Raw genomic sequence first — 24,101 nt, forward strand, 5'->3', positions numbered from 1 at the left:
ACAATTATGTATGACCACAATACTGTGGTGAAATAAAATGAAATATTTCAGAAGCAATAAACATATTGATCCTTAGATCAATAAAAACATGACTAGCTTATAGGGATGGGTTTTATAACATAAGCACAAAAGGTCGTATTTGTAACATTTCAACAAAAAGCAGAATGCCTCCATTAACAAAACTCGAAATTCAGTAACAGATAGATTATTCTAAGCATTTTAACAAATTTGCTGCGTGAAAATGACCAATTTTTCTCCTTATACATAAATTTTTTTTGATAGACATTATGTACATTTGGGAGCAAATTTTGAGATTAAAGGCTTAATCTTCATGAGGTAAACAGTAGAAGAATTCCAATAAGTTATTGTATTCAGGGTAAGATGAAATAAGCATACTCCACGATGTTTTATGCACTGAGTACATGAAGCAGTTATTTGAAGATACTAAAAAGTAAAGAGTATCATGCAGATTGGGGAGTAGAAACCACAATTTATAATACAATTGAAGTAGTGTTCAGTTTATCACTTTTTTCCCTTCCCTTTTCCCCTAGCCCAGACTGAATTCAGTCCACAGCTTAGAAGTGAGACTTGTATGGATAAAGAGAAATCTGAGAGAAATTTTCCTTATGAGATCCCAAGAAAGTGAGCATTATACTATGTTGCAACAATAGCCTTACAATAAACTTTCATTCATGGACTAAGGCAACAATTATTCACTGAGTGCTTACTATGGCCAGGGATTTTTCTTATCTCTAATGATAGTCAATGAATAAAACATCCAATAAAAAAAAATGGATTGTACATTTTAGTAGGGGAGACAGATAATAAACAACAGCAATAATTAAGCTTATTGTAAGGTGGTTTAGAAGGTGATGCGTGTGAAAGAAGGAAAGAAGGAAAGAAAGAAAAAGCAAGCAAGCAAGCAAGCAAGAAAGAAAGAAAGAAGGAAAGAAAGAAAAAGCAAGAAAGAAAGAAAGAGAAAGAAAGAAAGAAAGAGAGAAAGAAAGAGAAAGAAAAAGAAAGAAAGAAAGAAAGAAAGAAAGAAAGAAAGAAAGAAAGAAAGAAAGAAAGAAAGAAAGAAAAAAGAAAGAAAAAGAAAGAAAGAAAGAAAGAAAGAAAGAAAGAAAGAAAGAAAGAAAGAAAGAAAGAAAGAAAGAAAGAAAGAAAGAAGGAAAGAAAGAGAGAGAAAGAAAAGGAAAGAAAAGAGACAATACTACAGGGCAAGGGGAATCAGGAGTGCTGGCAGGGGGAGCAAGATGTTTTAAGTAGGGTTGTTGGAAAGGCCTTATTAGAAAGAACGACATTTGAACAAAGATTTGAAAAAGCTGAAGTACTGAACTGGAGACTTGTGGGGAGGCTTTCATACTGAGGATTCGTTCAAAGACTCTAGAGACAGAGCAAGTCTGACTTGTGCAGGGCACAATGAAAAGGTTCGAGTGACCAGAGGGAAAAAAGGGAAGACCATGGCACATGAGGTCAAAGAGAAGTTGTTGGGTGGGCAAAATCATACAGGGCCATTATAATTTCTATAGCTTTCACTCAGCATGAAGGAGAGAGCCAGTGTGGGGCTTTAAGAACAGGACTGACATGATCTGGATTACAGTTTAAACAGGATTATTCTGTCAGATGTGTTTAAAATAGACTAGGAACCATATAATAAATACAATAGCATATTTTATATGGTTTTTATATATAAATATATATTTATATATCTATATCTATCTATCTCTATATATCTGTTTTATATATATATATTTTATATATATAATATATATATATATATATATAATAGAGAACCAACAAGAACCTGTGTTCTGTGAAAAATACACTAGGAAAGGTAATGCATGAATGAATTCATGCTCTAAAGGCAGGTAAATCTTACAGGCAATCTTCAATAAACACTATTTCTCACAAGTAAGCTTTGATAGAAATTGGGCAGCTGAGTGGGTTTATAATCTCTGGCAGAAGCTGAATGGCAGTTCTATTGTATTGCCAATCAAAAGTATAACCATATGCTTTGAAAGTTCATGGTTAGGTTCTAAAAAGCTTGTTTCTCTAGGCTCCTGCTTCAGTAGAAAGAAACACGACTTCTCCTCTTGATCAGCTTGTGATGAAGCAGTAACTGTGGGCACAACCAATAATATTCTCAAAAACTTGCTGCTCTAACACACGTACAAAATCGTATGTGTAGCCTGTAGATCTGTGCTCCATTTCAGTAGTTCCCAATCTATGGACTGCACACTCTAAATGATTGTATTTTTGTGTGTGTGGGAGCGGTCAAGGTTTTGCAAAGGTATTTTTTTAATACTATATTTGCATGTGACCTTTCAACTAATACAAAGTACAACTACTACACTGTAGAAGATCCACTAACTTTTTCAACATTAAACTTGTAAAATTTGGGGAGTTCTTTTTGTAGTTAGAAGATGCTTATAATAAATAAATTAGGATAAATAAATTTGGAGGATATCTGTCAAAAGTGATCATTTTCATTATCAATTTTCATCTTTGCTTTCTGACAAAAATTAGATAGTCATGACTGTAGTCTAGGCCAGGCCACTCATAGGGGTGACAATAAAATATCATGTGAATTTTATACAAATCAGATTTAGAACCTTTGTTCCACCAACTCTCAATGTGGGATTTTGGCTCTGGAAGCTCAGATTTGCAGTTACTAAAAAGGGAAATGAATTTACATTGTATGTGATAGCAAATGTGTGAATAGGTCTTCACTGGTAAGCATGTATGATTAAAAGGAAATGAGTCTCAATGTTAAATATTTGTGCTGACCATTCTGTTTTTATTTCACACACTGACAGCAGCAGTCTTATTCACTACCAAACACCACATAAGCTGGTTACTATTTAATAGTGAAATAAAACATGGCAGCAAACATGATTGCAGGGAGTAAGGGTGCCATCACAAATATATGCAAAGTAGATAATATTCCAAATCCGTTTGGTTACCTGAGGCTATGTTCTAAGCATAAGATAAACTCCTGGTTTAATGTAATTATAAATTATGGCATTTAGTGATATGGAATATGCTATGAAAACATGAACAATTACATTTTAGCAGTCTAAGAAAATACCTGAGGATGCAGAAATTTCAGAATGAGGGAAATGCTATTGTTTTGAGAACTAACTCACTTTGCAAAAGCTGAAATGCTGCTCTAATACAACAATCTCTAAAGTATGTTGAGACGAAGTTAGATAACTTCCTAAACAAGGACCACTTGTCCAAATAAATATGCAAACATCGGACTGAAAAAGTTTAACTTCTTCGCTGCAGGACTCCTCAGAGCCTTTACATGGTAATTACGGCTGTGACTCCATGAAAGGGGAATACTCAAGACAGTATTTTCTAAATTTAATTGAGTACAGGGGCCCTCTCACTTCTTCTTTTTCAAGAGACCACTGTGTGAAATAAGTGTTCTACATAGTATTTTGGGAAATGATGTCCTAACCCAATCTAAATTAAGGAAAATTCCCTAACACAGTCTAACTGGGACACGTAGCCTGCAGAACCACACAAGGGTTTCTCTTCATCCCCCACAGTTTGATGCCCAATCCTGTATATGGGGCCAATAAATCCAAGTGAAAGGTTTCTTCTCAATATCTAAAAGAGATAACTTCTGTGATCTATAAATTAGAATAATTTCTTAGCCATATTTTAAAAAGTAAGCTGAGGAAAATATTGTTTCTTCCTTTACACCTAAGCTTTAAAGGAGGTTTTCCATAACAAAAAGACAACTTTTAAGATTCTCAACTTGTGCCCAAAGGAATGATCAACTTTAATTCTGATTTCCAGTTGACTTTATGAAGTGTAATGACATCTAAAGACATGTACCTCTTTCCCTCTGAATATACCGCAATAAAAAATATCGAACCTCCTTGCACTGCAGCTCATCACCAGAAGTTCACTTACAGAAAAAAATCAAGCTTGAAGCCAAGATTTATCACTTATAGTTTGTCGTATAAATTGGTGCTATAGAGGGATAATGCTGCTCTCTAGGAGCCCACACATAGATGTGTTGTAGAATAATTTCTGGCTAATGCAAAAATTCATTTAAGCATTTTTAGCCTGTTCACATTGTAAGAGGCTGTGTTCATCAGTCAATATTTATTGAGAATGACGGCACATGCAATCGCATCAGGCAGCATGGGGCTTATAAAGTACAATCAAGCTTTGATTTCTGACTGCAGGAAGCTGCATTTCATGAGGGAGTGAAGAGAGACACATTTGCAAATAGCTTATTCGCTGTCAACTTATACGTCTCCCCAGCATATTAGATGTGCACTAGTGTATTTACCAATCAAACTTTTAATTTATGAAAGCAAATTGACTATTTCTAAAAAATAAGGTTTTTTTCTCCTTGAAATTAAAAGCCTGTTATTACTTGTGACTTGATTTTTGAATTATTTTAAAGTAACACTTGATGAATTTAATTAGCTAATGTGATTTACAGATACTGAGTTATCTAAAAAAATAAATTGAGGAATCATTGTCTTGGTCTCGCTTTCAAGTGATTCTGACATTTGAGTTGTAACATAAATAACAGATGAATGAGCCAAATAGCAGTGGCAGAAATGTGCTCTAAAGGAAAAGCACTTAAACAGATTTCCACACAGGTGTTTAGGCAAAAATAGAGTCTGCCAACAGGATAAAAAATACTTTAGTCAAATATCTGTACATTTTGTTCTACACATGGGTAAACATCTGTATACCCAGAAATATTTAGATATTTTAATGCTTCACTTTATATTTCAATATACGTGTGTATTCATGACTATTGATGTATGTTGCACAGAATTTGTTAATCTTTGCACTTGGGTGAATGTAAATGAAGTTCTGTTGCTTTTTGGAAAAGGGGAGTTTGATGTTGGCTTCCTAGGGTTGAGATGTAAAAAATTAAAGGGGAAATACTAAATTCCAGTGACAAGAGTCCAGAGGGATTTTCCACTCCGCTCTGGGAGGGCTTATGGTTTGCCACGTGCCAGGGGCCAATTTCAGGGCACTTGAAACATCTGCTCCCCCTACTTACAAATCAGTTTTAGCCTTTATGTGTCCGGAAGCTTGAAAGTCTTGGAAAGAGGCAAAAGGATCCAGTCTAGACTGCTGCAGGTATGGCCCACCGCTAGGACTGGGAAGGAGACATGTGGGTATTAGGTGTCCTGCTCTTTCCTGATTGCTAAGTATTTACCACATGACAAAAGTCAGGTGGGGTTTGGAGAGACGTGTAGTTTTTGGGTCACCATTATTCCCTGCAATTTCTTCTTCTTATCTCCGAAAACTGCATGATCAGTGGAGGCAAATGGGGATTAAAAAGCAAGAGAGGGTAGATATTTTCCAGACTGGTTGAGAGTTAGGTAGTGAAAAATCTGTTATTCTAAGAAGAGTTACTCTGGTTACCAATACATGGTAGTATTTCTTTTTTTATAATATTGTAGTTATTTTTTATTTCCAAAGAATCAGAAATAAATAATATGTACAATTTATAGATATGGAGATTCTGGACTATGGTAAAGTTGCCCTACTTTAGAGGATAAGTTAAGGCATTTTCTTGCAGAGGAGAGCAGAGAGATATGGGACTACTGATATTTTGATGAATAATGTTTAGAAAGTCACTTAAATTGGAAGGAGATGTTTGAGTGACTACCATAAGTTAATTTAAAATATAATAGACATTCCATAGTCAAGTTTCCTCACCTTTGTGTATATTCTTTATAATGAGCTACATTTCTTGATTTTATTACTTAGATAAGAAGTTTAGGGTCAGTCAGCAACAGGCAGAAAAGCCTCCTATTATTCACAGTATACCGACTGCCATTCTTGCTCCTGCAGATCAAGTGTTATGATTGATATCAGGGGAAAATAAATATCTGGATGCAATACATTCTAACCGTACTATAATTGACATAGAATTTGTTTCATGCTTAAAATGAAATCTGAAAATGAGAATTACACTGGAAGGTAATGAATTACAGTTTGATGGTAAAATTATCTCATTGTAAGATAAAATATTCATTTAAGAAGATAACTGTAAGAAAATGTACTTTTCTATTACAACTATCTTCGGATAGTTTGAGGCAAAATGACCTGTGCTTTTCAATACAGATCATTTAATTTTCTAATATGAAGTAAATTTAGCATTTTAATGCAATTTTAGTTATGCATTTTAATATTTCTTTCTCCCATACTATGACTGTGATGCCTCTAGTGAAAGTCTCCTTCATCTTTGATCCATGAATGTGAATTCCCTGGACCTCTGTTGTCCGGGGGACATGATAATGTGCATGTGCATTTTTCTGGGCAGAGAATCTAGAGGTTTCTTCTCGTTTTGAAAGTGATCTCTAAGTGATCATTGATCTACTTGACCACAGAAAATACAAATTACACAATATCTTAAGAAGCCAAAATCCAGCAGCCCAGTTCTTCAAGTTCTTCATGCTGTCACTAATCACATGGCATTCTACAGTACCCCAAAACTATTCTAACTTCTAACTCTAACTTTTTTGTCATTATTATTATTTTTTGGAATATGGGTTTTGAGAGTCTTAAGCTTCCATAAAACCATTAGAATAAGGTTAGTTTCCTGCCTTAGAAATTTCTTTTTATTTTCCTTTTTTTTTTCTGCCTTTCCCTATCATGCACTTAAAGGAAACCTCTCCTTAAACAGTATAATAGTCAGAAATGCTCATTCATTCGTATATTTATAATTCTAAAAATGAAGCTAATTTAAACTAAAAACATTTGGTCGATTTATTTTAAAATTCCTAATTATGTTTAATAAATGAAGGGGATAGTTTTATACACTGAGATCTATAAAAATTAAGTATATTTTTAGCTGAGATAAATTTTAAAGAAAAATAGAATTGTGGTAGTTTCCTTTATAATTTTAAAATTATCCAGTTCAAGTCATACAAATATAACAAGACACATGAAATTACAATTGTGTGCCATGTTTAAATTATTAGATTGGAGTAGGATTTCTTTCCACTATGTTTACAAAAAAAAAAAAAAAAAAAAAAAAAAAAAAAAAAGGATAAATGAGCCCACTGAAATTTTAGACTTAAAACGTAGGAAATAATAAAACAAATTTAAAAATGAAATACTTTATAACAGTAAATCATAGTTTATCTGTGAAATTTGAGAGAAAAGACTTTAATTTATTTGAAAGTGCTTTGAAATATAAGCCATTTTCCAAGCTGGATGCTGTGAAGATAGTTAGATAGATAGATGATAGATAGATAGATAGATAGATAGATAGATAGATAGATAGATAGATAGATAGATATGAATGAGAACAAGAAGCAGCAGGGTGGGCTGTAGCTGAAAGGAGTTATAAAGGGCCAGTGGGGAAAGGAGAGGGCAAGAGCTGTTATAGCAAACCCAGATTTCGAGGAGTTCCAGGCCAGGAGTGAGTAGACGCTCTGAAGCAAAGGAAGGAGAGTGGAGGTAAGCAAGCAGGTTGGGAAGAGGCTGAAAGTGAATAAGCACACAGAGAGAGGTGGATTATTTTAATGTTGAAGTTATTTATTAGATTTCCTACACTGTCTAGGACTCACCGTTCTCTGTGAGGCTCTATATTATTATTTTGCCTGCTCTTAAAATTTCCATGAGAATCTCCCTTCTCTCTCTCTCTCTCTGGCCCTTTCTCTCTCTCTCAATACATACACACACACACACAAACACACACGCACACACACACACAAACACACACGCATACACATATTTATATACACACACACACATACTGAAAATATGCTCCCTCCCTCTGCTCTCCTCACAGTGTATGGCATACAAGAGAAGAGGATCTTAAAGCTCTAGAATGTTACTGTAATTTAAATAGATAGATAGTGTTTTCTTTTATTCCTGAGAATAACCAATTATATATACACATTACCATGCCAGTCCCTCTTTTGCTTCTGAAATCTAGTTTCTAAATATATTTCAGTACACTGCACTATTAACCATTCTTACTAACTGTGAGAATGACCACATTATAATGTAAAAAGGCATCATCTTGCTTCTAGATATGAGTATTCCTGACAATGTTTGGCAATGCATAATTCCAACATATGATATGCTTATGCCCCTACACCTACCACAGTTCTGTCACATACTCCTTGCCTATGTCTAAAACAACTGCAAAGTGATTTCACCAATGGGTATAATATGTTTCTGCCATGAAAATAAGAAAGTGAAAACAAGAAAGAGGTCCCCAAACAGAATAGCCTTATGAAGATATTATTGAATTAATGAGTATCTAAGAATGTGCAGGAAAAATTGTACCTGTGTTACCACTAAAAATAATATTGGAAAGTGCTTACTGAATGGTAGTAAGTCCAGAGTTGTCTAAGTTGTCTATGTAACCAGAAATAGGCATTATATGATTCTCTAAATACAGAGAAGCCTAACACTAATTGCGCAAACCATTGCCGCCTGCAAGTTACTTATTTAGTGCCCTTCAATATAGCATGAGAAAACTTACAATATTTGGGCCTGCATATTTTGATAATATCCTTGATGAGGAGGCATCCGATCAGTCCGTTTTTTGTTCCCTGACCTCCGGCAGTTTAAGTAACCATGCTGGCCTTTAGTATCCTCACTGGTAAAATGAGTGTTAGATTCCACCTGTTGTTTTCAAATAACCCTCTTTGGAGCTCTATGGCTTCTGAAAATTCTTTAGAGGATTGACAAAAATAAAAGAAAGAAAAAAGAATGAATTTCAAGTACTTTCTTCCAAACGTTAATATTTGAATTGCCTTAGAAACCTGTTAATTGTTTTGAGTTTAAGTATCCCTTCCAGTTCTATAATTATAGAAATTAATCCACATAGGTATCGAGACAAAAGCTTTTACATAGAAGATCTTTTCTGTGATAAAGTGAACTGGGCTTAATGCAAGGGTAGCAAGTTTATCTAAATAAAGAATTTTTGGATAACAGATTATTGTTGCTCATAGAACCTAAGGTTGACAATGCAATTCTTATAAGAAGTGACCTGTGTTTTGCCACATTTTGGTGAGGATATCATTTAGGTTCTAGAGAAAAGGTCACTCTCCTTGTATCACTAACAAGCACAGTTACTAGCAAATTGTTAATCACAACAATTCAGTACACTTCTCTAAACAAATGATATTATAAAACTATGTTTTATGCATTGAGTTTCTTTTGCTGTAAAAATGTGTCTGGTCTAAAAAGATGTCTGTACTTTGCATGAGGACTAGTTTTAACTGAAATCTTATCCTAACTATAACTTGTCTATTTATAGGTTGAAGGAGAGTAGTCATATATCCTTTATTTGTAAAACGTTCTTTTTTCACTTGTAAAATAAATTTCCTCTGATTCTGATATCTATCCTGGTTTATAAATTGTCTTTCTAAAAGCTTCAAATTCCTCAAATAAGTAGTAGATTAGGAATAAGAAGAAAAGAACAAAAGAGGGTTCAAATGTAATTTATGTTGGAAAAATCTGCTCATTTCATCAGATGGCATTTTCAATCCCTTCAGTATGCTATGGGTAACAGACAAGAGCAGTGAAATTGGGTGAAATTATTATACAAATTTGTGTATTCAAATTTTATTTTGACCTAAATAAAGATAAATACTAGTTGGAGGATGTAGAATTCTAAATGAGAAGTGTGGTTGAAACAAACCATATAAAATCTCTTAAAATTTAAGATGTTATTATTCTTGGTATAAGAGAGCAACTACAATTTCCATATCACAGAAGCCAAGCCCTAAAATTCTAAACTTCAGAACAGGGAAAATGAAGAAAGGGAATGAAGGACATATGAGAAATAGTAGCAATATAAAAGGAAACAGTTTGGGAAAATTACATTTGACTCATTATGTAGATAGAAATAACATAAGTGATTGTCGTCCATATATATATATATATATGTTTATCTCTTTATATAATATCATACAATCCTGGTGATTGACTAATTAAAAATGGTGCTATTACTGCCATCATCATATATCAATAATTCATTATTGAACTCCCATGTTACTTGATTGGGTCATTTAAAGAAAAGTTTCTTGTTTGCATGAATAAACTAAAGAGATGATTACTTCAAAAATAACTGCATATTTTCAGACTCTTTTAAGTGCATTTTTTAAAAAACCCATCATTTTATTTCCAGGATGGGCTGATGAGAAAAGAGCAAAACCTAAGCATATCTTGGTAAAATGCCTGAACTCTAAGGATAAGGTAAAATAATCTTACAGCTCTCAATCAAAAAGACCAAGTTAAGTACACAGAGCAAAGCTGGCATGCAACACTGGATGCAGGAAGATGGTAGCCTAGCATTTCGAGATTACTCAGAGAGAACACTTCACTGTGAGAACCCTGAACACATCCACGAGTCCACTGAGCTAAAAGGAAGAAAGTCATTTGAGAATTTGCAACAATTCTACTGGGCTATCATTCACATATCCCATCAGGGGAAAGTATTTGAAATTAAGACTCAGACCAACCAGGCCAACCAGATTACTACAGGACCAGTGTTATGCCTCTCTTGCTCTACTTTCCCATCATCCACCAGTCTCATTCTCCATGACCTTTTCACAAAGCTCTGGGAGCACTCAAAGCCGGAGACTGCACAAGGAGATGGATGAGTATACCATGCCCTCTTCCCACTGCTACTCCGCAAGTTGTAATTTTGTTCTAAACCTGTGGGAGGAGAAGAGTTTTGTATTATATTTGAAATGGCAATTATAAATTGGAAATAAGTGGGTTTCCTAAAACCTCAATTGCCTAAATTAAGACTCTTCTTATAGAAGGAGTAGAAAACTATGTTATTTGTTCAAGCTGCAATTAAGAATAAGAACGGGAGAATGACAGTTGTTACAAAAAATAAAGCCAAGTCCTATTTGTATCACATTGAGTACAGACCATCCAGTAAGCCATTTGTACTTGTATTTTAAGGCATTGTTACATATGCATCCTTACATACACTATGTAGAGAGACTGGCTTGGAATGAATGGGAAGGGAACAACAACAACAACAAAAATACTAAAGATGAGATAGAAGTTATATTTTTGGTAGAACAGGGATTCTCCGAAGTTTCCTGGCTATCTAGTGTAAATACTGTCTGGAGGAATCAATACATTTTTCATTGTAGCTTGCTGAGTTTCAAAGTAGTAAAATGGGATCAGTTAATCAAGGAAGGGCAATTCAAAAAAATGTTTTATGTTACTTAGCTCTTTAAAAAGTAAGAACTAGTTGCTAGAATTTGAAGATACATTTCAGAAATACACAACTTTGTTAAAAAGTCAGTTTTTAAGTATGCTCTTCTCTGGAGGCGTTTATTGGTGTATTTTAAAAAGTTCACTGTGAAATAGAATCTTTGGCTGTGGGTCATCAATATTTTCAAGAGGCTAATTGAACTCTCTTTCTCTCTCTCTTCCTCTCCCCCTTCCACTTTCTCTCTTTTACTCTGTCTCAGTAGATAAATTACCCTTGTTTGTATGGTGGTGGTCTTTGCGAGCAATTGATTTTCGTTGACCCTAGGAATATCACTTTCTGTTTGATCAGTGTTTCCTGTTCTACTGTTGCCACCCTCCTTCCTTAAACACATTACTATCCAATCCGGTTTCCCATTTCCAGTAGCTCTCAAATAAGTCTTTAAAATCTTTATCTTTTACATTTTGGAAATAGTTTTCTGGTTCTTAAACTCTACTAGGTCAGTGGCTCATGTAACATACATTGCCAAAATTGTGCCTGGCATATATTTGGTGTCAAGAAATATTTGTTGTGTTAATTAGTATGATCTATTAACTTACTTCAATTCTTTTCTCAGATAAAAATTATAAACCTTATTTAACAGATTCTGATTACTGAGCACCTTTTCTGCTCAATCTCCGGTAATCATGAGTCTTTTTGAGTTGCATTCATCTAAAAGCTATTTGCAGGTCAGTGTTGACATATGATTATTATGCCAATTGCTTCTTTTATCTGTCTTCCAAGTTATGCCAACTAATTAGCAATGCTACAGTAGTCCTGGATTTCAATAATAATAATCATGATTCTTTTTTTTTTTTTTTTTTTTTTTTTCTTTCTGTCAACTTTATTATTTTTTTTTTTTTTTTTTTTTTTTTTTTTTAATTTATTTATTATTATTATACTTTAAGTTGTAGGGTACATGTGCATAACGTGCAGGTTTGTTACATATGTATACTTGTGCCATGTTGCTGTGCTGCACCCATCAACTCGTCATTTACATCAGGTATAACTCCCAATGCAATCCCTCCCCCCTCCCCCCTCCCCATGATAGGCCCCAGTGTGTGATGTTCCCCTTCCTGAGTCCGAGTGATCTCATTGTTCAGTTCCCACCTATGAGTGAGAACATGCGGTGCTTGGTTTTCTGTTCTTGTGATAGTTTGCTAAGAATGATGGATTCCAGCTGCATCCAAGTCCCTACAAAGGACTCAAACTCATCCTTTTTTATGGCTGCATAGTATTCCATGGTGTATATGTGCCACATGTTCTTAATCCAATCTGTCACTGATGGACATTTGGGTTGATTCCAAGTCTTTGCTATTGTGAATAGTGCTGCAATAAACATACGTGTGCATGTGTCTTTATAGCAGCATAATTTATAATCCTTTCTTATTATTATTCTATTCTAAGAACTAATAAGAATTTTAGTTTTTTCTAAGTTGAAAGCCTATAGTATCTATTACAACTTATCAGATAAGAAGAAATACTCCATAGATGATTACAGATGTCTTCCAATAAAATCAGACTATTATCAGAGTGCTATAGCACTATAGTAACACAGGAAATATTTCTGAGCAAGTAATAATTACATAAATACATGTGGCTTTGTGCTTACCGCCATTAGCTACCACACTATCAGAATACGGTTAGTTACAAGAAAGAAAAGGGAATTAATTGGTTTTGAGATAGCAATATGAGGGAACTCTTGACAACATTTTAAGAACCACAACAATGAAGGAATGAAATCTGGGTTATGGATTCTGCTTCCCTCTCTGCCCTGAACTTTGTTTTTAAATTCTGTAACCAATCATTCTCTTACTGGTAGGATATTATTGCTATAAATGTTAAACTCCTGCTGTCAGTCAGACAAAATGTATCTGCCATCTCTCACCTTTTAGGTCTTGCCATTTATCAGTTATTTTTGCTGGCTGGTGGGGTTTAGTTGAATACATTGTTTTCCCTATATATTCACTTGCATAAAAGACTGATCAGCCGAGTGCAGCAGCTGATGCCTGTAATCCCAGCATTTTGGGAGGCTGAGGCAGGTGGGTCATCTGAGGTCAGGAGTTCAAGACCAGAATGGCCAACATGGCAAAGGCCCATCTCTACTAAAAATACAGAAATTAGCTGTGCGTGGTGGCATGCGCCTGTAATCCCAGCTAAGGCAGGAGAATCACTTGAACCTGGGAGGACGTTGTAGTGAGCTGAGATCACGCCACTGCATTCCAGCCTGGGTGAGAGAGCGAGACTCTGTCTCAAAAAGAAAAATAAAAAAATAGACTGATCAAATTTTCACTTTTTCTCAAATTATGGCATCAATTTCAGGGACACATTTTTATATTTATCATCTTCTAAAACTTTATAAAATTTTTTTAGTGTACAAAAGTTTAGATCTATCTACTAGACTGAAAATACCCTGCTTCCCTTTTCTCTTTTTCCTTACATTTACTTACTTTCCAGGATGATTGCTGTTAGTAATCAGTGTCATTTTCCAATTTCAGAGCTAGGATTACAGTGTTTGAAGAAGGGAGGCAAGAATATCCTCCATTTTCTTTTGCCATAAAGAAGAAAAAGGTTTTACTTTTCCTCCATAGTCAGGCTCTTGGTAGGTTTCCTAGATGTGTTACCAGTATCTCAAACTTGAAATGAGATAATTCACCCTAATTGCCCCATTTCAAGAATCACAGTTGTCACCAAGACACACATCCAACTAATGCAGGAAAGAAAGGACCTGGAATGATCTATATTTTTTCTGTCTTAAATTGACTTAAAATCTTATATATGAGTCTAGTAACAGATACACACATGCACATACACGTTTCCATAAGTATAAAAGTTACATATATCTTTTCTTTAAATTATACAGACCTCTAGTGATAATCATTAAAGACTTAAACCTGGCATGGCAAAATTTTTCAAGTTCTGTCAACTCTGCTAATATTGCAATGCTGCGCAACATGCTGTGTTGGGAAGATTCTAGGTTATGATGGGCCAAGGTAGAAAAGAACATCACAATCTCTTAACTATGTCAATAGGATAGTTATTGGAATAGGTAAAAAAACAATCTATTTGTTATCCATGACCTAATCAAGTTATCTGTGCAAAAACTCCTCCTTTCTTCTTTTTAATGAAAGAATATATAAACACACATTCAATGAGCAGAATTTCATTGAACACTTCATAATTTCTAATTACGAGACAATGTATTATGTTTCAGTCACGAGTTAATAATTAAGCATTAGTAAAACTTATTAGTTCAATTAAATTGAAGGTGAGAATAAGCCAATTTAGGAAAATAAAACAGTGCCATTATTTTGAAGTAACTTACTGAGAAGGATTAGAAATAGGGAAGTTGTGTTCATGGTCCTAGGGAGCACATTCACAAACTATGGTGTAAAAGTCAACCCTAGAGTTGCACAAGACACAACTCTCACAACCATATGTGGCAATCCTGGTGTCTGAACTATGAAAGAAATAAATAGTATAAAATATAATAGTGGCAATACTTGTTTACTTCTTTATGGAATATAAAGGGAAGAGGAGTGCATCAACATTATTGAAGCATATATTAGTTTAGGATTTTATATTCTGTTTGTCGTTACTCATCAAATAATTTATTTTACAATTTTAACCTGTATTTTTAAGATAAATAATCAAATATAATGAAAACTTTAATACTTCACCTCCCAAAAGTACTAGAGATTTAAAATTAGCAATGTTCAAATTAAAGGTATTTTACTGATCCTTGACACTCTACTTGTTTTTAAAAGACTATAGTGTGTCTGGGTGCAGTGGCTCACATCTGTAATCCCAGCACTTTGGGAGGCCGAGGTGGGTGGATCATGAGGTCAGGAGTTCGAGACCAGCCTGAACAATATGGTGAAACCCCATCTCTACTAAAAATACAAAAATTAGCCGAGCATGGTGGCACAAGGCTGTGATCTCAGCTACTTGGGAGGCTGAGGCAGGAGAATTGCTTGAACCCAGGAGGTGGAGGTTGCAGTAAGCCAAGATCACACCATTACACTCCAGCCTGGGTGACAGAGAGAGACTCCATGTTAAAAATAAATAAATAAATAAATAAATAAATGGCTACCGTGTGTGAATGGAGACCAACAGGCTGAAATTTTCCGCAAGGCAATAATAATTCTTCTGTCTTCAACAATCTACTTAAAATGTTGAAACTGGGTTGTTTACCAACATCATAAGGCATGCAGACAGCTCACAAGGAGTTCTATGTTCTAAAGTTGGTTATCTTGGACAATTACAACTCCTGGACATACAGCAGGTTGAGTAAATTCTGGATAACATATAAGAGGTAGAAGAAGGTAAAAAGTCCTACCATGGAAAATTACTCCCTTTCGTAGAAGAACAAGATGTCAGTGGAATTCCAGTCTTGCCCTATATTAGCCTTCTTTGTTGTTCTAGCATGACTCTTACTGCTTAGAATTCTTCATCTACAATGTTTATAAGTGTTAATGTATAGACATGTTAGCATTTCTGTGGGCTTTAATACCAAATATCAAAAGAAACTTAGATCACCAAGTGATTTCATAGAATAGAAAACACTGGCAGTTCATTTTTGCCCCTGGCGGTTCTCCCATTCTTTGCTTTCTGCTGACGCAAGCAAGGCAAATGGGATAAATTTATGACTTTCATTGATGGGAAAATATACTAATAAAACATTGAGAGACATATCAGAATAGCCCTCATGACATTTATATTCTAGCATAGAAACCAACAATAAGCAAAATAGACACACACACACACACACACACACACTCACACACATAAAATATCTGAAGGTGGTAGGAGCTATGAGGAAAATAAATAAGTGAAAAGGGGTAGGGTATAATGGAACAATGAATTATAATGTTAAATACAGTGGTTAGTGATACTATGTACAAAATATAGTAAGACTGTATGATAGAAGGTAAAGGGGGCAGCTACTTTAGATTGTGTGGTTGGGGAAGAGTTTTCTGCAAAGCTAACATTAAAGCTGACAGCTGGATGCTAAGGAAACAGCTATGTCAACACTTAGGAGAAAAATCTTCACAGGTGCTTAATGAACAGTGAGCCTGGATTGTTGACTGAACAAAAGCCAGCATGTCTGAGGTGCAATGATAAGAAGTTAGATATACAAGATGAAATCATAGAGGTAGGTATGGCCATGTCACACCAGTCACGGTAATATTTTCATTCTTCAACTGTGTCTGTATATATGGTGCATCTTGATTGTGGGGTATTAGCCCCCAAATTTTACCTGGATAGCTATTTTATCCCCTGCATCACTCCTCATGCCTTTAGTCAGCCATTCCATCATTCCATCAGTCAAACTATCAAATAAATATTTATTGTGCGAGGCATGATGCTAAGATGGGGATATAGTGTTGGCCAAAAGAGATACTACCACCCAGCCCTATCCTCACACAGTATATATTTCAGAGGAGAGTATATAAATGAAATAATTACAAGAATCATTATGTCTAGGAAGTGAGCAAGTGAGATGTATATATATATATATGGCATGTGTATATACATATCAATTAATGACTATGCAGAAAATCATCCCTAGATATTTCTATTATATTTTCCATAATATATTTAAACCATACATTAATATTCTGCTTTATAATTTTCTAAGTCCTTTCATATGCATTACCCCATTTAATATTCACCATAACTGTGATAGAAGCTGGTCAGTGATAACTTTCTTCATTTTAAAGATGAATAAACTGAAACCTTGAGAATTTAAGTGACTTGAAGTCATGAAGTGTGTTAGTAATGTACAGTCCTAGTCTCATTTCTGTACTATATATGTTATCAGAGGTATGGTCTGAACTAAATACAGTAAAATTCCTTACACAATACAGCACTGGGCATTTAGTTTGGAGGCAAAAGGAAAAGAAAACATAGCATCCTCATTCTTAATACATATGAGATCTAGTTAGGGAGATGTTCAGATGAGCACCAGACAATAAATTGTGCAGAAATTCAGTGTGCATATGAAGTTAAGGAATAATCAGAACAGTCTGCAATTATTCTATAACCTTGTCTTGAGAGAAATTAATTTTTAAACTGGACATACAAATAGATTATGTGACTAGATCTTGATACTTTTAAATTCTTGAAATTCCCTGGTTTTATTTTTCTTTTCCCATTCTTAAAACCACTGCCAATCAATGAACCTTACCCACCATTTCCTCTTAGTTTATTGCTTATTTAGAAATCTAGAGTTTCTTCATTGTGTAGATCTATCTTAGCTGCGTGCTTTCTCTGTTGAAGACTCTGCCAGACACTCCAGAAAACTTTACTCAGCATTCTCTTCCAATTGTCTTATTCCCAGCTCTAAGCCTGATGCCAAGATTTCTATTTGAACGACTTCTTCCTAGAATGCTAAATTGTCAACCTTTAGGAAAGCTTCATTCATTTAACCTTCCTCTATTTCTTAGAAAATCAGTAGAGAATTCTACTCAGTATGCAACCCTGAATTTGCTGACCTACTAAATAAACATTCTCTGTTGCTGTCACATAGTAGAGTGAGTTTATTTTTCCAATTTTTGCTTAAAGTCAACAAATGTCTGGCTTTACTAATATTGATTATTTTATATTATGTTTTATTATGAGCCAACAACTGGCATACCATCACATGAAAATACATTTGATATGTTTAAATGATATCATTGTCTTATTTCAAATTATTACATATCTGATCTCTTTCCCTTTCCACTATACCAGGAAATAATTTCCCTATTAATTGCAAATTGCCAACGATAACTTTTCAAGTGATTAAGATGCAATAAAAAAAGTCTACAACTTCAATTATATATTTATGTTTATAAACATTTCTTTTTCTTCATGACTATGAACTGGTGCCTGGCATGACAGCAGCATGACAAATATTGCTGTTAAGCCATCACTATATGACAACATGCCAGGTCCTGTGTTAAATGGTTTTGGTATCTTATTTTATTTTAGCTTTGTATCGACCTATGGATAGATCATTGGTTTGCAATATGAGTTTCCTTTTAAAAAGTCAGTGAAGATCAAAGGTGCATTTTAAAATAGAAGCTGATAAGAAACATCATTGTAAAAAATGAAAGACACTTACAGGAACCAGGAATTTTTTAATCTCTTCCAATGCATGACTCATACGTGAATAAGCTTCCCCAGGTGGAGCAAACACTTCAATTAATACATGAAGCTCATCACTCAAGTGGGCATATTTGGCTTCCCCACTCTTCCTTAGTTCTTCTTCCTGTGAAAAAGGTTATTTTTAGAAATACAAATCCACTCATTGTACATTGATTTAACATTTACTGAGAATATGACAAAGGGGCATAATTTAAGCAAATTTTCCATAAGTAGAAAGAAACCCTTTGAGAAATAAAAATCTGCTACAAGCCATTTAAACATTTTAAAATCATTTTTGAGTGTTTGAATGATTTTAAAAACTGCCATAATTATCATCTACAACAGATTTTAATCAGCTAAATGAAAATGCTAAACCCCTGAAAACAAGTCACAGAATTGCCATTAACACTGTAGTCTACATGACTACTTTCTGGAAGGAAAGAATTGTTTTGTGCTTGATGTTTAGCATTTTGCAGATAGTAAGTGAAAGATTATCACTGTGTTCTTTAAGAAAACTAGAACTTTCTAGCTACTTTTTGAGAAGTTAGGAAGGTTACTTGATTGTGATAAAAAGTAGGCTAACTATACAAGTCAAGGCTTATTTCCAAGTCTATGTTCTCACCAGCCCAGATTATCAGCAAGCCTCATACCCACAGCTTTTCTATCTCTTGCTGCCTTTATTTATTTATTTATTTAGTCAATAGGGGAATATTAAAGGGTGGTTGTTTAACATTTTGCTGGCATTGATTCTGCATAGGCTACATAACTTCTGGTTAACCAATGATACTAGGTTGGTGCAAAAGCAATTGCCATTAATTGCTTTTAATGGCATTATTTTTAATGGCAAAAACCGCAATTGCTTTTGCACCAACCTAATACATTTCTATTGGAAGAGACTTTTCCTAGTGTTGTGCCCAAGTCATTATTGAAACCTGGTTAATTCAGTACAGGTGCAGCACAAATCAATATATGATACATATATTTTGTTAATGTATACTAAGTACTTTATACATTTCATCTTCAATCAAAATCATTTTGTACATATTCACATGTTTCAGATTATGAAACTGCGGTTAGAAGACTTAAATAGCTTCAGCCAAATTTGGATCCGGACTCAGTTCATTTTGTAAGCAGATTTGCATTTTTTAGAATTTGAAGATATAAAAGTTGGTGGAAAAGTTTACCTAAATAACATTAATTATGTTTTATCTTTCTTGCCCCTCACAGAAACAACCAGCAGTTATTTCACTAAATTTCAAAACATAAAACTAAACATGTAATTCTTGGTTTTATGTAGAGATTAGAGACATGACATGAATAGACCTTACCTGGATTTAAAAAAGAACAAATTTGCTGTTGATGTCATGTGAGTTAACTGTGTAACCCATGTTAATGTGAGTGTTTACCTGATCAGAAATGCGCATTGTTTTAAAAGATGAAGGATCCCTGAAAGAGATGGAGAGGCATCCCTGCGTTCCTGTATATGTGCCCTTCACCTACTTAAATCCTTTTGATAATAGCACCTTGTAGCCTGGAAATCCACTCTTCACTTCTCTAAGGATACTTTCAAACTCTACCTAGGACTTGAGAGCTTTTCTTAGTGCCCAATTATCAGTTTGGGGAGGAGAAGCAAAACTAGACTGAATGAAAATACACCCATGAGATGTAGTAAACATTCATTTTCTCTTCGGGTCCTGCTAAGGTGCAAGCTGCTTGTTCATTCTGGGGCCAACTGGTTTTGGCACACACGATGAAATAATTAAATCAGAGATTTCTTGACACTGTCCCTTTCTATCACTTCCTATGTTGATTCCCATGTGGTTATTTTTGTGTTACCCTCTCCTTACACCTAGAATTTCCTAGGGAACTCAAGTAATTTTCAACTGTATTAAGCAAAATAATATGGTTATTGATTGATATTACCTAGAGTGACATGACTAGCTCATGGTGGAGCTCAACAAAATGAAGAAAACAGCAGTTAATTGACCCTACTATCCTTGGAAGACACAGTGGTGATGGTCATTTGCTACTTGGGATGACCCTTTGGAATCACATCTTCCAGAAGCAGTATGTCCAATAATTTTATAAACCCATCTTAGAAAAAGGGAAGTGGCAGGATAATAGGATCATCCTAGGGAGAAGGTCAGCAGTAAGACATATGAATAAAGATCTCCATGACATGAATAAGTTTAAGGAAAAGTGCTGTGCCTTGATATGCATATGCAAACATCTCCATAAACCTTTTTAGTGCATAAACAGCAGCATTGCCGCTAGGCTAGCACGTCCCACCTTCAGCCCTAAGGCGGTTTTCTCCTTTCTCAGTAAACAGAACATACAATTGGGTTTTACACTGAGATGTTCCATTGCCCAGGGACAGGCAGGAGACAGATGCTTTTCTCTATCTCAACTGCCAAGAGGCCTTCTTTCCTCTTATACTAGTCTTCCTCAGCACAGACCCTTCACGGGTGTCAGGCTGGGGGATGATCAGGTCTTTCCCTTCCCACGAGGCCATATTTCAGACTATCACATGGGGAGAAACCTTGGACAATACGTAGCTTTCCTAGGCAGAGGTCCCTGCGACCTTTGGCAGTGTACGTGTCCCTGGGTACTTGAGATTAAGAGAATGGTGATGACTTTTCACAAGCATATTGCCTTCAGGCACTTGTTTAACAAAGCACACCCTGCACAGCCCAAAATCCGTTACACCTTGAGTCACCACAGCACATGTCTCTTGCAAGGGCAAGGTTGGGGGTAGGGGCACAGATTAACAGCATCTCAAATACAGAACAAAATGGAGTCTCTTATGTCTACTTCTCTCTATATAGACACAGTAACAGGCTGATCTTTCTTTTCCCCACAATTTACCCTAGGTAATGTGATGAAGAAATAATTGGAAACATTGATTATATAACCATAGTTTGGACTGGAATGTCATATTTGAGAATTATGTACATCAAATCAGATATGATCAGGCAGTTTAGAGTAGAGTAACATTTTTTCTTTTTTTTTTCTTTTTGTTTTGTGACTAAGTCTCACTATGTTGTCCAGGCTGGTCTCAAACTTCTGGGCTCAAGTGCTTCTCTAACTTCGGCCTCCCAGATTGCTGGGATTATAGGCGTGAGCTAAGACTGACTTTATAGAGCCACTGCTTACAAAGGTCTCTTGGAAAAACTGGCCTGATACCTAGATTACAGGGTTTCTAGCCTTAAAGATAAGTAACAAAGGTCACTTCTGGGTGGGCTTAGGATACTTGGGATAGTCTGGGGACCTCAAGAAGAGAGGAATTCACAAAAATTTATAGGTACTGCAGGTGAAGTAAGGTGGTTGGTTCTTGGCTTGGTTTCACAGCATTGAGAAGACTTTTAAAAGTCCAATCTGAGATTCCTTATGTTAATAAAAAACTTCAGCAGAGGAAACTTAAAAAGATCCATGTGGTCAGTTATCATTATTGCTTCACTTAGGTTATAATCAAGCCAAATCAAATGTAATCAGGACTTGTTTTGCAAACAAGAATAATTTTCCTTTGATTACCATTGACTAAAAATCAGGTGTACTGTAAAGACAAGGTTTATGTTTCAATGGAAAACTATAAACTACTCTTACAGGTTACTAGATTCTAATCTTTATTGTTTTTTAGCTACTTGCATCTCTTTATAAACTGGGTACTACCATCTTCTTAATTTTGTCATCAATTAACAGTTCTACTTTTTCTACCACCCTCCTTACTTGGAATCACTGAGAATTAAAACTGCCACTTTCCCAAAATCCCGTAACGAAAGCTTTCTCACTTCACGTAAACACCAAAAGATTTATTTCTGAAAGAGTTTGGGCCACTCAAAAATGTCACCAGAACACTTGCACCTCCCATGCTGTGCTCCAGAAAATAACCATGACTTCAGCTATACCACCTCTGTTCTCCTTTAAGATACTTAGAGCCTAACATCAAGAACCCTTCTCAGTGGGCTATACTATGAAGTTAAAAACTGGATTCATCCTATGCTCCAATCATTAATCTTTTTCTGTTTCCCTTTTACAGATATCATATTTTATAATTTTTAACCTGAAATTTCTCCCCAGAGCAATCAACCGAGCTATTTTTGTGAAATTTCTAGGGAAGTTTCAGATGGGAAAAATGTGGAGACCCATTTAGAGCCCCAGGGGTTCATACAAATGTTATTTTAAAGTGAAAACAGTTGAGCTAAATAAGCAGAAAAAAAATATGTTCTGAACATAACCTAATCTTACTAAAACAGAGATTTACCAAAGTCAGCTACCACAACCCCTAACTCTGGAGTGGTCTCCAGTCAGGGAAGAACTGATCTTAGGCACTAGCACATTCCAAAATATTGTGTAAACAAGGCTTATCAGAACCGTCCATTCATTAAAACCTGAAAACACCCCTTCCCTAAAGTTTGGTATGTAAACTTTATCCTTGGCTATTCAGTGAACTACTCAGTACTGAGCAACTGCCACATGCCTGTGTAAGTACATTTTGTCTTTTCCTCTGTTAATCTATTGTCTGTTAACTTGCAAGCCTCCAACCAACTGGACCCAAGTTAGAATAGGAAGTTTTTCTGCCAGCATTAAATACGCAGATTCAGTTATAATTCATTTTATGATTAAAAAAACTATGCAGTTAAAGTATGCACAACATCATATATTTTTTCTGCAATTATAAGCACAAAGACAGGCTGTATAAATAAACAAACAATAGAAGGTTGTAATCCAAAAGACTACCGTGGTGCTCATGAACAAATTAGGATAAGTAACTTTTTTGACAATAGCCTCTCCCACCTAGTCTCTCCTACGGCTTGTTACCTTACTGGATAATGGTATGGGCAGTTGCATAGGTTCCAATTAGGATATTTCAAATTTAGGAGAAACATTAGCTGTATAAATATAATGCTTACTCTTTCACTCTTAAATCAACCTTATGAATCTTTAGAGTCCAAAGAGAAAGGTCCCAAAGACTGGAAACGTTTTAGTAATATAAGTTAGCCTCAACTGTCACAATTTTAAAGACCATTTTGTTTTTTACTTCTCTCTGTGTATTTAAACAAATATTTCAAAACTCAAATTTCAATATTTCAAATATCAACCTTTCCTGTAGAGATTCTTATATAACCCAGGGTCCAGGAAGAGCCTTGACCAGAAGTTAAAGCTGCCTTAGAACTACTAACTGTGTGAAACTGCAGCAAGTAGTTTGCTCTTGTGGCTCCCAGTTACTTCATATGCAAAAGAAGAGGAGGTAACCCAAGAGGACATTTTCAAATGTTGTTATAGGGAGTCACAGGGGTTCCAAAGGCACTTCAGAGACTGCCATGGATCAAAATGAGGATCTTTTCCTATGCATTCAACGACATCAGCTCAAGTTGGACTTGTAAAAATATGTAAAAATTTCAGGTGAGACGATACTGTTCTGCAAGTCCAATAAACCAAAAACAGTAGGCAACATTAGACATGATGATGTCTCAGGTTTCTCACAGCTTCAGTAATTTATGACTTAGCATGTGACTTCCCTTCACAGGCATCCTGATACTTAGAACTTCAGTATTAGAAAATACTACGATCCAAATACAGTGTCTTCTATGATACATGACCAGCAAAATTAAAAATAAATGACTACTTTTATGTGATTATTTAAGCATCTACAGTAAAGACATTCCTGCATATTTTATGTACATATGTAATTTAATCTTTATAGAACCACAGAAATATTGGGTGGATTTTGGAAGCACTA

General features: G+C 35.1%; 1 protein-coding gene across 11 annotated transcripts in view; it reads right to left on the reverse strand.

Moving 5' to 3' along the window:
• The window catches only part of KHDRBS2 (KH RNA binding domain containing, signal transduction associated 2), a 624,430-nt gene that overhangs the window by 307,987 nt on the left and 292,342 nt on the right, over positions 1 to 24,101 (reverse strand). For all 11 annotated transcript variants that reach the window (XR_007725261.1, XR_007725259.1, XR_007725264.1 and 8 more), the window contains exon 4: positions 18,339 to 18,485. Coding sequence is in view for 2 of the 11 variants with exons in the window: in XM_050788994.1 (XP_050644951.1) it covers positions 18,339 to 18,485 (147 nt within the window). In the remaining 9 variants the exon portion in view is untranslated. The remainder of the gene's footprint in view (positions 1 to 18,338; positions 18,486 to 24,101) is intronic.

The sequence above is a fragment of the Macaca thibetana genome, chromosome 4 (assembly GCF_024542745.1).
Source record: "Macaca thibetana thibetana isolate TM-01 chromosome 4, ASM2454274v1, whole genome shotgun sequence".
NCBI classification, from domain to species: Eukaryota; Metazoa; Chordata; class Mammalia; order Primates; family Cercopithecidae; genus Macaca; species Macaca thibetana.